Source organism: Hyperolius riggenbachi, chromosome 7 (assembly GCF_040937935.1).
Source record: "Hyperolius riggenbachi isolate aHypRig1 chromosome 7, aHypRig1.pri, whole genome shotgun sequence".
Classification (NCBI taxonomy): Eukaryota; Metazoa; Chordata; class Amphibia; order Anura; family Hyperoliidae; genus Hyperolius; species Hyperolius riggenbachi.
This window is the reverse complement of record NC_090652.1, coordinates 141,967,158-141,982,351: the sequence shown is the minus strand read 5'-3', so window position 1 is coordinate 141,982,351 and position 15,194 is coordinate 141,967,158. Positions and strand designations below refer to the sequence as shown.

The window sequence follows — 15,194 nt, the reverse complement described above, 5'->3', positions numbered from 1 at the left end:
TTAGGAAAAGTGGGCAGAGCCAACACTAGCCAAATACATACCCGGGCAACGCCGGGCGTCCAGTTAGTATTAAATATTTAACTGAATTTTTTAGTGTAACAACCAATGATTTATACAGGAAAATCGTGACAATTAACAAGGTTGCCCAAACTTTCGCATCCCACTGTATGTTCACAAGGACATGAACCTCCTCCTAGTGTTTCTTATTCTGTATTATAATTTATCGTATGAACAAACATGTACCAGTATTGGTGATGTCTTAAACCACAAATCAACTATGTATGTATTTGTATCACATGATGTCCTGATCTATTTATCTACCCACTTTTTGTTTTGTACTATGTACAGTGCTACAGAAAATGTTAGCACTATATAAATGAAAAATAATAATTGTGAATTGTTTATATACTGGACTGACTCCTCATTTGACTTGGGTTCTGTGTTCATGTCAGTTAGGCTTATAAGCCACTAGTAAATGTCAGGCTAACCTGAAAAAATAAATGTGCATCTCAGATCTAGATGACAGTAATTACAACTTGTCCCACGTGAACGGAGTCCAATAACCTTAAATGTATATTCAGTGGAAGCAAGAAGCGTGACATTTTAAGTCACTGCTTAGTTGTGTCACAGCTCTCTACACATATTGACAGCACTGTCAATGGACATCTGTCAAGGGTTAGCCTCATTTTACACAAACACTATCTGTTGAGATTACTTATCAAGCTTTGATGACCTGACCAATGCAGACCTAAAATAGCATAAATTCTTACCATATAAAACATTACACCAGTTCTGCAATTAACTTTTAGGTGAAGCTAAAACAAACCCAAATGATCTATACAAATAAATAGCTGATCAATGTGTAAATTTGCAAAGCTATATGAACCACACAAAAATGGGCAAGCACCATCAGCCAAATCCCAAAGAGTGATGGGTAGTAAATGGGTGTGCAGAAGGGAACTATATACAATGTATACCACAAACAAGACAAGATGTTCCCTACAAGAACCGCACCACTCCATATAAGTCAATATCATTTCATCTTTATTCAAAAAAGCAAAAATATACATAAAAACACTAAAAAGCTCTAAAAACAAGAGCCATAGGGGTTAAAGGGGGAAACTGACAGAAGTGTATCAATGAAACAGAGTTCTCAAAAAAAGAGTTATATACAGTACACTACAAATACAGTTGAGTATACATATTGGATAATACACTTAGTCCACACAAGTACAGTATATGTGGATAAAAAATGATCACAAAAAATAAATAAATGAAAAGCCACAATGCAATGTGAATAGCATCATAATGGTGTCAACAAACATGTGCAAAAAGAAGAGGAGATGACTAGCAGCAAGTAGGGCATCACCTGATAGAAAAGTAAAGTGCAAAATCCCATAGGGAGAAAAAGTGCATAGGAGAGAAAAAGTGGCAGTGCTGGTAAAGTGCATGAGGCAGTGCAAATGCACACCACTAAAGTTAGGGCTGGTTCAGACGGACGTCTGCGTGGCATCGCGTTTGGGGGCGTTACGCCGGCTGCGCGGTCAGGCTTTCAGTAGCCTTCGCGTCGTGTTCCGATGCGGTTGCGTTTTTTCTTCCCCATAGGGGGACATTAGCCGTCACGGTTGGCCGCCTCCTGGAAGCTACATGTCGCTTCCAGGGGCAGCTCGAACGCTAACGAAAATCCGGACCTGAACGCCGCGTTCGTGTAAATGCGCGCAAAAGCTCGGTGTAAACGCTCCCATTCTCTTGAATGGGAGCGTTTACCGCGACGTTCAGAACGCTTGCGGTAAACGCTCTGCAAGCATCCGTCTGAACCAGCCTTAAAGGAGGCTACCCACAAAGAGAAAACATGAAAGTGTATGAGTCAGAGCATCCCCCCGTATGGCCTTCTTACCGTCGCGATTCGCCGCTAAGACGGCCATACGGGATTTTGCATAGGGGACTTTATGGGATTTTGCACTTTACTTTTCTATCAGGTGATGCCCTACTTGCTGCTAGTCATCTCCTCTTCTTTTTGCACATGTTTGTTGACACCATTATGATGCTATTCACATTGTATTGTGGCTTTTCATTTATTTATTTGTTTTTTATAATTTTTATCCACATATACTTGTGTGGACTAAGTGTATTATCCAATGTGTATACTCAACTGTATTTTACCCATATTTGTAGTGTACTGTATATTACTCTGTTTTGAGAACTCTGTTTCATTGATACACTTTTGTCAGTTTCCCCCTTCCCCCCCCTATGGCTCTTGTTTTGAGAGCTTTTTAGTGTTTTTATATATATTTTTGCTTTTTTGAATAAAGATGAATTTATATCGACTTATATGGAGTGGTGCGGTTCTTGTAGGGAACATCTTGTCTTGTCTGTGGTAAATTTACAAAGCTCACAGAGTAAGCTGATCCACAACAAGTGCCCTCTATATGGCAGACCGGAAGAAAGAAAGACTGTATTTATGTCCACAGCTGCCACACTTGTGGTGTTAGGCAAGGGGAGATATGTACATCTGCATTGTTGCTTAGCAACTGCATCCTATTATACAAATGTAGAAGGTAAGAAAAATTGAATTACTGGTTAAACAATGGGATTACCCAAAACTCTTAAAGAGACTCTGAAGTCTCCTGAAAATGAGGTTTTTATTTTAAAAACCTCATTAACATTATTGTCCCTCTTAAATCGCTACATAACCACTGCTGAAAACCCCCTCAATCACCCCAAACTCACGGGGGTACAGGGCAGGCAAAATCCACGACTTTCTTAGTCGTGGATTTTGCTGCCGCCTCTATGCGCGTCAATCAGCGTGTATCTCCGCCTCTTCCCCGCCCCTCTCAGTGAAGGTATACTGAGAGGGGCGGGGGAGAGGAGGTGATCCGGGCTGATTGACGCGCATAGAGGTAGAGCTGAGCTGCCTCTAGGCGGAAGGCACCCGCGATGTACCCCCGTGAGTTTGGGGTGATTGGGGGGGGGGTTTCAGCAGCGGTTCTGCAGCGTTTTAAGAGGGACAATAATGGTAATGAGGTTTTTAAAATAAAAACTCATTTTTAGGAGACTTCAGAGTCTCTTTAAAGAACTTCCGACACTCATGCTAACCTAGAAATAAAAACCACATATATAAGTAGATAAATACTACTTCTACTTACATAACAGATGTATTGTGCTATCCATGTAATGATTCCTGTGAATTTTATAAAGGAAAACCAGAAAATCCTATTCTAGGCAGTGTCCATCTTGCTATGCTAACACTGACATCATATCCTCCCTGACTTTTGTTTTCCTTCCCTCCCTTCTCTTGCTCATTGTGTATTCATTAGCTGCCCTCCTCCCAGTCTTTCCACTGAGGTGTATACTAGGAACTGCACTGTATTTTTTTCTTTTCTCCTCCAATCGCTGAGTCACCTCAGCCTTGCTTGTAAACACAAGTGAGCAGAGGATCATGTTTCAGATAGGCTAGGCAGGGAAATAAATGGATGAAGAGAAATATATTATAGATAAAAAGAACCCCCAGCATTCAACTGTTTGGCACGGACTACTAAAGGGCCAGTGCCAGCAACCCTGTATCAACTCAGAATTACTTGCATCTCATTGGCAATCCGTAGTAGAGAGCATACATGATAATGCTAACCTTGCCTGGATTTATTAAAAATTGGATACTATCATATAGGAAAATAAGTTATATCAGTCTATATAGTGGAATAGGGAAATTCTAGTGAAATAATAGATTGCAGTTCTGCGCAAACGTAGGGCAAGCTGGATATATCATGAATGTTTTTCTAACAGAAAGTATTACAAAATGCTTTGGCAATATGTGCGTGCAGGTGACACAATCACTTCACCACTATTTCACAAATCTCTTAGCATTTCCTGCCACCCGGTATATACTGTACTGTTATGACAGGCGGCTGGATTGTATACAAATTAAAGGGGCACTACAGCGAAAAATTTGAAAATGTATAATATGTGCAAACATATACAAATAAGAAGTACATTTTTTTCCAGAGTAAAATGAGCCATAAATTACTTTTCTCCTATGTTGCTGTCACTTACAGTAGGCAGTAGAAATCTGACGAAAGTGACAGGTTTTGGACTAGTCCATCTCTTCATAGGGGATTCTCAGCAAGGCTTTTATTCTTTATAAAGACATTCCTGAAAAAGGATTTAAACAATGATGCTGGCCGGCTTCCCTGCTCCCTACACAGTTTTTTGGCAGTTGGACAGAGCAACTGCAATTCACTAAGTGCTTTTGAAAATAAATATATCCCTGAGAATCCCCTATAAAGAGATGACTAGTCCAAAACCTGTCACTTCTGTCAGATTTCTACTACCTACTGTAAGTGACGGAAACATATGAGAAAAGTAATTTATGGCTCATTTTACGCCTAAAAAAAAAATGTACTTATTTGTACAGTATATGTTTGCACATATTTTAAATTTTACAGTTTTTCGCTGTAGTGCCCCTTTAAAGACACCAGCTCAGGAGATCAGGGTTCCAATTATGGCTGAAGCAGGCTACTTATTTAGTAAAGTCCTTTTAGGCACAGGCACGTAATAACAACCCAGGAAGCCCCCTTGCAACACAGTCATGGGCCCTCCTAGGAGCCAAACTGCTATCTGCTGATGCCCCCTTTCCCCAAAGACCACACACTTTGCCCTGACACAGTTGCAGAGTAGCATAGGGTGTGGAGTAATATTTACCCGTCCGTAGTGCTGGAGCAGGTAGATATTCAACTGCTACTTTGCTTACTAGTGGGGAAAGGGAGTAGTAGTGTGCGCCCACCGCCCCCGGGTCCCGCACAGTTACGGGGGACTAGTGTTGCACCCCAAGAGATTGCATCGTAGTGGCTGCAGCTCTCAGGCATTTTAGTGTGACAGAAAAAAGTGCTATACGAATATTATATATTATCTTATACATATATTTACTATGCTTGGAATGGAGGAAAAGAGGACTTAGCACCTGAGATTGTGTCTTTCTCAGGTGACTGAGACTGAAAGATGTCCCTGTGACTGCATAAAACTCCTGTCAGCAGGAAGGGAACTGCATGAAGGTAGAAAGCAATGCTATCCAGCACCAGCCTGCTTCATGGCATCTTTACTGAAGCTTCACAAAGACATATATATATCAGAATGATTACAAATTTCTACCACCTAACTTCAGACAATTTTTAATAACATGGCCAGATATGCCTTATAGTTTTAGTGCTCCAGTTTTGGAGAACCGTAGTAAACCAGGCCCAAACTATTAAACACTACAATACTAGGTCAAAGCTGTGAAGTGGTCTGTGATCACTTTGTAACAAACGGTATATAAAAGCGGAAGTAAATGGTACTGCTTTACCAAACCATTTACAGCTTCAGAGATGGCCTTAGGTTTCACAGCGCCCTGAGCGAAACGACTTTGGTGCCCCAACCAAGATATCGGACCCCACAGTGGGTCATTAAACAATAATGAGCGTCAACCAAGCATATTGGTGAATATTTTCTAAATATAGGTAAAACTGTCATGCGCACAAAGCACATGGCAATTTTAGCATTACTTATACAAGTAGAGTGTATTACAATTGGGTGGCTGCTCTTACACACCATTCCTGTCCTGCACAAGCTGAGTGAGAGTGCTCCCCACCCACTGGTTCCCGCATGCCAGCCCATTGAGACACATGGCAGCAAAGTGACGGCGTGTGCAGCTGATCTGGGTTAACCGCAATCAGCGGTACCGGCAACACAGCCCACACGTGGACTCCGTCTGAAGCACTTTTGCCAGTGACAGACCTGGAAAGCATCTGGCTGTTGGACTGCACAGAGACTGCAAGCGGCGGAGGGTGAGATACAACATTCCATCATTGTTTCTCCCCTCCTATAGCGCTGATCTTTACAGTGCTTCATCTGTCTACCCCCACCAGTCCCAATTCTATGTCGCTCATGACAAAAAATGTAGGATGATTTCTTGTGTGGAGACTGTGGTGGTATGTATGTGATGTATGATTCAGTGGTTGTGGGGGCGCCCTGCTGCTGGGGCAGGTATCAGGCAGTTGTGTGATTTTAATAGGGTATCATCATGCGCTTGCATATTGCTGTTTCCTACACATGTGTTTTTCTGATGTGCAATGAAATTACCCTTTTATCTCGCTGAGAGCCATCCATGAGTTTATGCTCTATGTGTTCCAAAAGCAACAGGTACATTAGTTACATAACACAGGATGCGCTAGTACGCAACTGGCATAAGTAACGCTGCATGCTAAATGTATTGCTATGTAGTGGATGTTACCCATGATGTTTTTGCTTACCAACCCCAGAAATCACTTGCTTATGTGCTGTTGCCCATTCTCCCCTCAGTACAGGCTTCTCTGATATACCTAAAAAGCATGTTTGTATAGCACTCTTGCCCCAAATGCCTAACAATTGAAGCACTTTTACCGGGGGTCTAAAGGAAAAGAGTGAGGGCCGGTTTAAAGGGTGTGGTTGAATGAGCGAGAACAAATAAGGTTTCTGGGGGGATGAGGGGGGGGAGACAATGAGGCTATTGAGAAAGCAAGGTGGAGGATGGTAGGTGACCAGAGAGAGGGGCTTATTAATGGCCCAGAATGAAGCAAGTAATGCCATTGAGGCTGCTTGGAAGCAGGGTAAGGAGCCTACTGATTCAATAACAGGTAGCCAGCGAGGGCATCCCCAGTGTTGGTAGCCAGAAAGGAACCCCCTGTATTAGGTAGTCAACAGTATGAGGTGGCAAAAGAGGGTGCCCCCAGTATAGTTGGCCAAAGTGACGCCACAGTATAGTTAGCCAAAAAGCCCACCCAGAATAGGTTGTGGAGGAGAGCCATCCAGTATAGGTAGGCAGAGAGAGCACCCCCAAGTATAGGTAGCCAGAGAGCCCTTCCAGTATAGGTAGTCTGAGAGCCCCCCCAGTATAAGTAAAGGAGCCTCCCAGTATAGATACCCAGAGAGCCCCCCTCCCAGTATAAGTAAAGGAGTACCCAGTATATGTAGCCAGCGGAGCCCCCAGTATAGGTATCTCCATTTGCTCAGGACAAAGGCCGGCTGTACAGCTTGACCATTTTAATAAGACTGAATGTACAGTCGTGTTGTGTCTGCTTGGAGGAGGTAAGTCCACCACTGCCTCCTCTAATTACCAAATTTTTGGCTTTTAAGCTTCTTTAAAACCCCTTTTATCCTTTTGGCTCCTTTGTTCTCTTCTATTTAATATTGTATCCACCCTGGGTGGAGGGTTGCAACCTTTTTCTACTATCTACAGAGAGCGACTTCTTATTCCTGAGGGGGGTCAGGATAATCTTCCCACCTGCCTTTACAGTGGTTGCCTATTGGTGACCCATGTTTGTGAGTATAACAACTAATACTCTTTGTCATTACCCCCTTTGTCAATACATACTACACTATTGGGGCTCTTGGTGTTCCTCTGTTTGTCTCATTAATAAGAAGCATGCTTCAATAATTGCAACCTTTGACCATGCTCCCTAGCTGACCTGCATAATAAAATATTAAATATCCACTGTTGAGTTAAGCCAGTATTAGTGTATTTTTCCATATACAATCCACAACATCTTTTTTGTGGCTTGTAGGTTTTGTGATTCATGTTTTAGATCTCTGATGTTCATAGAAGTCTGTTTTCTGCATTTACTTTCTCATACATAAAAATGAATGCCGATTTCTTCAAAATGTTTGCTCCGATTCCAACTGTCATCTTACAGAACAGCTTTGCAAGTCCCAAAGGAACACAAACTGGAATATAAACTGGTTGTTATGCGCAACTAAACAAATACATTTCACACGTAAAAATAAATAGCCAATAGTAGAATATATGTACATTTACCGATATTTTACTCTTGCCGTGTGCTAATGACAATAGTAATATATGGTTAACAGATACCTGTGTTTTACTACAGGTAAACCTAACCCTATACTCCCACTGAACCCTCCCCCTGAATGCCTAACCTTAACCACCCTCCCCAACGCCTCACTTTCACCAACTCCCATGCTTAAAGAGGAACTGAACCAAAAAAAAGTCACTAAATTGAGCCTCCTTATCCCTTTGAAATGAATCATTAGACACAAAACACTTGTGAAGGGCAATATAAAAGTAGATATATTTGTGCAATACAACTATGAATAAAAGAGAATGGCAGGCTCCATCTTGCAACTCTCTCCCTCTATTTTGCAGCTCTCACTCCATGGGAGGTGCAGAGTCTGATTCTGTGGGCGGTGTTACAGTTGGAGTTAGACATGCCCATTCACGCCCACAGAATGAGATTTGCAGCCCAGTGTCATGAGGTCATCATCAGTCGCCCTGTTACAGGAAAGTGACAGCTGAGGCTTCTGCTGCTGCCCTGCACTGTACTGGCACATGCCTTGATAAAGTATTATTATTTTTTCTCTAACTATGCCTCCTGCAGTGTGAGATCGTCTGCTTGTCATCCTGTAGCTCTCCCTATTCGTTTTGTGCCAGATCCCATATCACGTCCTGTAGTCATGCAGCTCTCCCCTTTCGTATCCTGTCCGGCAGAGGTGGGGGGGGGGGGAGGGGGTAACACTGCAAAGGGAATCCGCTCTTATGTCAAACACCCCCACCCCCCTTCTCCTCCTTGTAGGTATTACGCAGGGGGAATCCCCTCTTACATCATCCAGCTGCCCATGTCCTCCCCTGTAGGTAGCTTGACAGAGGGAATCCCCCTCTTATGTCACCACACGTGATTACTTATGATTCAGGTCGGTGATCATCCCAGCTCTCATACACACTAAGGCCTGGTGCACACCAAAAACCGCAAGCAGATCCGCAAAACGCTAGCGTTTTTCTGAACGCTTTGTCTGTTTTTTTAGCTGCGTTTTGCTAGCGTTTTGCGGTGGCGTTTAGCATGCGTTTTTCTAGCGTTTTGCGTTTTGCGTTTTTTAAGGAAAAAGGTAGAAAGAGTTGAACCAAAGGCTAAAAATTAGATATATTGATGACATGTGGATCAAATGAAGGAATTAAAGTGCAAGTACCAATATAAAAAGGGAGTGGTCCTTCACAGCATTGTGGGTTAGTTGAGGAGAGGTGACATAGTGCTTGAGAGTGAGTTGTTTTTGTGGAGAGAGAAAATGTATCCTGATTTGCTATTACTAATATGTGTAGCAGCATATATGAGACGCAGGCCAAGGACACGGAGATACTGGGTGCATCCCATACTGCAACAGCGGCGCAGGAAGGGTCAATTTTGGACACTCTATCGTGACTTGAGGCAGCATCCAGACAAGTTCTTTGGCTACACCAGAATGTCTGTGGGCAGGTAAGAGTTGTTTTGTTTGTTCTGTACCATTTGGCATTCTTGTTATTTAAATAATGAATGTTGCAGTCATTGCTGAGCCTTATTTAACACTCTGTTGGACTCCAATGTACAAACCAACACACTCAGCAATCATGTATATGCATTAAAAGACTAAGATTACCATTATGCTTGTTCCTGGTGTGTTATGCATACACTGCCTAACACCTATTGCTTTTTTGGACTACCCAGTAACTACTATAGTATATAAGCATACATCATTTTTGAACAATAACCTAAGGTAATAACCCCACGTAACACACATTTATACCTATACCAATATCATGCACCTATGAACAGCAGAAACTCAGTAAAGACACTTGTTGTGGCCAGCGACATTATTTTATTTGTTTTTGGTAGTGGTTGCCCAAATAATTCTTTAGGCCATGTTGTCATGAAGGTATTTTTGCAAACATAGAATGTATATGTTCAAAAAAGAATGCTTTTATATCACAAACATCATCAACAAATTACATATACATCTGTATTTTTGACAGTTTTGATTGTCTACTGTCCAAATTGAAGGATGCCCTTCAAAGACAAGATACTAATTATCGCCGTGCAATCACTCCAACGGAGCGTCTCCTCATAACTTTGAGGTATGTGAAACTAACTTTAAAATATTAACATAAAATATAACGATTTACACTACCTATAAGGCACACTTCCTACTCATGTTGTGCAAGATAATCAGACATGCTTCCAGTGTCATGAATGAAAGCTTGTGTAGCTGATTCTGAAGTAGTTTGTGGCTGGGTCTGAGCTGATAAATCAGTGTACACTGGAGTGTCTGATCTTTGATACCTATTAGCTTGCTCAAAACGCATAGGTCCTGTCATAGGATAATGTGGCTGCTGCCCATATGGCCGGGTTGCCATATGCATAGGTGGGTAACTAGGTGGGTCATACATACGGTGACTCTGGTAAGATGGTTGTGGGTATGAATGATACTGAGGAGTGGCATGAGGCATGTGTTGTTGAGTGACATAGTTGGAGCTATTTTCTTCTGCCTGGCTCTGAGTTTGCAAAAATTTGCCCAGGGTCTCAGATATGGCATGTCTGGCTGCCCATTGCTTATCTGGTGGCACTTTCTGTAACAATGGCACTAAACTTAGCAGATACTGGGTGCATGGCTCTTTTAATTGTTTGATTTCCTCCTCTCGCTTCTTCATATGATCCACAGCCTTTTCAATAGAAGTAATGAGCTTGTGATCATATTCAGCCCTGCTCATACCTCTTGCTATTCTCCTGCCTTGGGTTGATGCCCTCACACCTCTACTAGATCTGTGAGTTGTGCGTGGCCTAGTAGTTAGTGTACTGGGTTGTGTTTGATCAGCAGTTGTTGAGTCACTCTCATCCAGTGTAGCTGTGTCACCATCCTGTGGAGTTAAATCATCCACTTCCAGATCACTGCTAGTGTTGTGGCCTGCATCTATTTCCGCCTCCTCAGGATCAGGATCAGGTGGCAGGCTATCTTCAGTTCTAATGTAAAGAAGAAGAGAAGAATTGAGTACTGGTATAGAGGCCAGTGATGTAAAATAGAAAATGTCATTGATGTACATGTGTAACTGTACAACAATCATAGTTGCCTTTCTCTCCTGCAGAAATGTTGTGAGTATTACTTTAAGGCACAGCCCCTGAGTCATCATGCAGATCACATGTTTCTAGTGAAGTATTAATGTATAATCTACACATGCTTGTTCGTGGTGTGTGATTCAGACACTACTGCAGCCAAATAGATCCACATGAGTGTAAGGCAACTGGTATTTGTCCACAAAATCCTACCAGATTCCTGACAGATAATCGCACTATAAATAGCTTAGTAAACAATCATATTAAGCAAAGGCCTACTGTAAAATGACCTGCAGTGAATCACATTGAGTCTATCACACTCCTGCAATGCATTGTGTGACTTGTATTTATATTACAGCTGTAGCGGATACTTTTTTCAGAAGTGTAATAGGTGTACATTTGCGCCATACTTACTCAGCCGACTCATGATGTTTTCTCATAAATTCCAGAATCCCACAGAATTTATATCTTGTTCTTTGAGAACTGCCACACCCACTTTTAGATTCTTGATATTGTTTCTCCAGCTCCTTTTTATAACTGTCTCGCACAGACTTCCATCTTTTGCGCAGGAGACCAACTTCGAACAAAAAACAAATAAACATTTCTGTATTACTTTTCAGATTTCTGGCAACAGGACATTCATATGCAGCTCTGCATTATCAGTTCCTGATGGGAAGATCTACTATCCGCTACCTGGTTTTGGACACATGCAAACTGATTTGGAAAACACTGCAGCCCGAATTTATGCCACCTCCTGATCTACCTATGTGGGAGGCTAATATTCAGCATTTCTGGGGAAAGCATCAATTCCCTAACTGCCTAGGAGCAGTGGATGGGAAACATGTCCGTATTGTTATGCCTGCAGCCACTGGCAGTGTGTATTACAATTATAAAAAATATTTCTCTCTTGTGCTCATGGCTGTGGTGGATCCGAATTTAAAATTTATATATGTGGATGTGGGTGCTTACGGCAGTTCACATGATTCTGCTGTTTTCCAACACAGCAGATTTGGCTTGAAACTCCTAACTGGCCAAATGACCTTACCAGCACCACGACCCTGGCCTGACAGACAACACCCACCTTACCCATGTGTGTTTGTGGCGATGAGGCATTTGCTCTATCCGAGCATGTGATGCGGCCTTATGCCCAAAGAGATATGTCTCTGAAAAAAAAAAGTGTTTAATCAGCGCCTTACCAAAGCCAGGCAAGTGGTGGAATGTGCTTTTGGCATACTTTCTAACAAATGGCGCATTTTTCATACTGCCCTAAAAATGAAACCACAGTATGCTATTGCAGTTGTGAAGGCCACATGTGTTTTACACAATTATGTAAGAACATTAGATGGCATGCACACAGAGGAGGAGGAGGAGATTCCACCCTATGCTCTTCAAAATGTTGCCCCTTCTACCTTACGTGGGCCTATTTCTGCTATTCAAATGCGAGATAAACTCGCAGATTACTTTGTGCCATAACCGATAAGTATGTAAATATTACAGGTTGACATTTAATTTGATTACATTATGATCTTTACTTTACTATTAAAAAATAGGTCAACCTGTTTGAATGTCTTAATCTATGATCATGTTCTTTACTGTAATATCACAACCGCATGCAGAATACATGTGCATACATAGACACACATGTACGTGCTGTTCCGATTGAGAGATGCCTATACAGAGACACAGACTGCAAGAGAGACATGTGGTAATGACACTTAGGATTAGCTAATTAACCTTTCAGGGGAGGGGTCTTCACATATTGTCAGCACAGTGCCAAAAGAGTCAACCTAAAAGAGTTAACAACACATGTTTAACAAATACACTCACCTTTTGCTTCTTGAGTCTTTGGTGACAATTTTTCCCATTTTTCACCCAGGAACTCATGGGCAATGTTTCTCCAGATGTCATGCAGCCTTTGATGATCTTTGTGTCCAGGCAATGTCTTGTCATACAGCTCTGGACTATTCTGTATTTTAATTATTAAATTTTCTGTGGTAAACCACGTGCCAGACATCTTGCACAAACCTTCTCTGCAATCCCTCATGCAAAGCAGAACAACAGGAAGTACACTTTGACCTGGAAGAGCAGATTCTGACAAAAAACGCATCTGCATCCGCTTCCAAAAACGCTATACCAAGCGGTTTGACAGGCGGTTTGCGTTTTTCCTATACTTAACATTGAGGCAGAAACGCATCCGCAATCCAAAATCTGCTGCAGCCCGGGAGTATGCGTTTCTGCAAAACGCCTACCGCTCTGGTGTGCACCACCCCATTGAAATGCATTACCCTAGCAGATCCGCACCCGCAAGCAGATCGCAAACCGCAGCGGAAACGCTCCGGTGTGCACTAGGCCTAAGAGAGGTTTGGCACTTCACAGTGTAAAAAAGACTGAACAGGTTTTTCCCAAAAATCATAAATATATATGCGTCACTGTTAATGCTTCACTCTTTATAAAACTGACCAAATGTCCACTAAAAAAAATATGACATGCACGCATATGCTTCACTGATATTACTTCACTCTTGTTAATTTCAGGAAAAACTTTTTTTTTTTTTTTTGCCAAAAAGCAACCCACAATCTCCCCCTCTCGCTATCAGTTCACATACACACTAATAGAGGTTTGGCGCTTCACAGTGTAAAAAGGACTGTTATATTTTTTTATTGGATATTTGTTTATATAGAGTGAAGCATTAACAGTGAAGCATATATATGTATTCATGTTTTTTCTGGTAAAAAACTTGTTCAGTCCTTTTTACACTGTGAAGCGCTTCACTGATATTACTTCACTCTTGCTAATTTCAGGGGAAACTTTTTTTTTTCCAAAAAGCAACACTTTTAGATATACATTGGGCTTGATTCACAAAGCCGTGCTAACAGTTTAGCATGGGCATGCTAAACAGTTAGCACGTGAAGTGCCGCTCGCGGACTTTTGCGCGCGCAAAGTGCCGCGATCGTGCGATCGCAGACATTTGTGTGCGATAACGTGGACTTTTGCGCACGATCGTGGAACTTCACGTGCTAACTGTTTAGCACGCCCGTGCTAAACAGTTAGCACGGCTTTGTGAATCAAGTCCAATGTCCCCCTCTCGTTATCAGTTCACATACACACTAAGAGAGGTTTGGTGCTTCACAGTGTAAGAAGGACTGTTATATGTTTTTAGTGGACATTTGTTTAGTTTTATATAGAGTAAAGCATTAACAGTGAAGCATATATATGTGTTCATGTTTTTTCAGGGAAAAACTTGTTCAGTCCTTTTTACACTGTGAAGCACTATAAGCGCTTTTATGAGCACTTTTTAGCCAGACATACATTAAAATCACGATGGCGGTAAAAACGCTCAGTAAAAAGCGCTTATAGTGTGTCTGAGCCCTGCAGAGAAGGGGAGAAATGGTGAGGAGAGAAAAGCTGAAATAGAAGGGAAAAGACAGTTAAGTGACAAGACAATATGCTCTGTACAGCACTGCGAAAGATGGCGCAATATAAATCCTATATAAGAATATTATTTATTTATTTATTTATTTGTTGTATTTATAAAGCGCCAACATATTACGCAGCGCTGGACATTAATTTAGGTTACAGACAATATTTAGGGGTGACAAACAGCAATATGACAATACAGGAATACAAGAAAACCAGATCACACAGCACAGTATGAGTACAAGGTAATGCTTAGTCACTGGATGGGAGCATGGAGATTAGGCAAGTTAGGTTCACTCAAATGCATAGCATGGGTGCACAGTAATAGAGGTGCATGATCAGGTAGGACACAAAAGGAGTGAGGACCCTGCCCAAAGGCTTACAATCTAGAGGGAGAGGTAGGGACACGAGAGGTAGGGGACCAGAGTTCGGCTGTGGGTTTAGAGCAATTGTGAGGGGTGGTAGGCAAGAGTGAAAAGGTGAGTTTTGAGGGCCTTCTTGAAGGTGTTGAAGGAGGGGGCTGCCCTAATGGGTGGAGGTAGGGAGTTCCATAGTGTCGGAGCGGCTCTTGAGAAGTCTTGGAGGCGTGCATGGGACTGGGTGATGCGGGGGACGGTCAGGCGAAGTTCATTGGAGGAGCGGAGTGAGCGGCTTGGTGAGTATCTCTGAGTAAGATCAGAAATGTAGGTTGGACAGGTTTTGTGGATGGATTTGTAGGTCAGACACAATATCTTGAATCTGATTCTGGACTGGATAGGAAGCCAGTGGAGGGATTCACGGAGGGGAGCCGCCCTGGTGGAGCGATGGGAGGAGTGGATAATTCTGGCAGCCGCATTCATGATGGACTGCAGTGGGGCTATTCGGGTCTTAGGGAGTCCAGACAGAAGGGCATTG

The 15,194-nt window shown here is 42.3% G+C and overlaps 1 protein-coding gene and 1 long non-coding RNA gene across 8 annotated transcripts in view; one reads left to right on the top strand and one right to left on the bottom strand.

The window, feature by feature from the left end:
- Positions 1-15,194, bottom strand: part of SNX29 (sorting nexin 29) — an 875,170-nt gene that overhangs the window by 156,885 nt on the left and 703,091 nt on the right. The window contains exon 21 of one of the 7 annotated variants that reach the window (XM_068244707.1): positions 7,522-7,734. The exons of 5 other annotated variants lie outside the window; for them this stretch is intronic. In XM_068244707.1, coding sequence (XP_068100808.1) covers positions 7,698-7,734 — 37 coding nt within the window. In that variant the 3' untranslated portion in view covers positions 7,522-7,697. Of the gene's footprint in view, positions 1-7,521; positions 7,735-11,355; positions 11,461-15,194 lie in introns of those variants that run through there. One more of the 7 variants, XM_068244705.1, reaches the window with a different exon arrangement.
- LOC137524626 (uncharacterized) lies at positions 8,967-11,673 on the top strand. Its single transcript, XR_011022743.1, has 3 exons — positions 8,967-9,275; positions 9,809-9,910; positions 11,504-11,673. It is a non-coding gene; the product is annotated as an uncharacterized lncRNA (long non-coding RNA).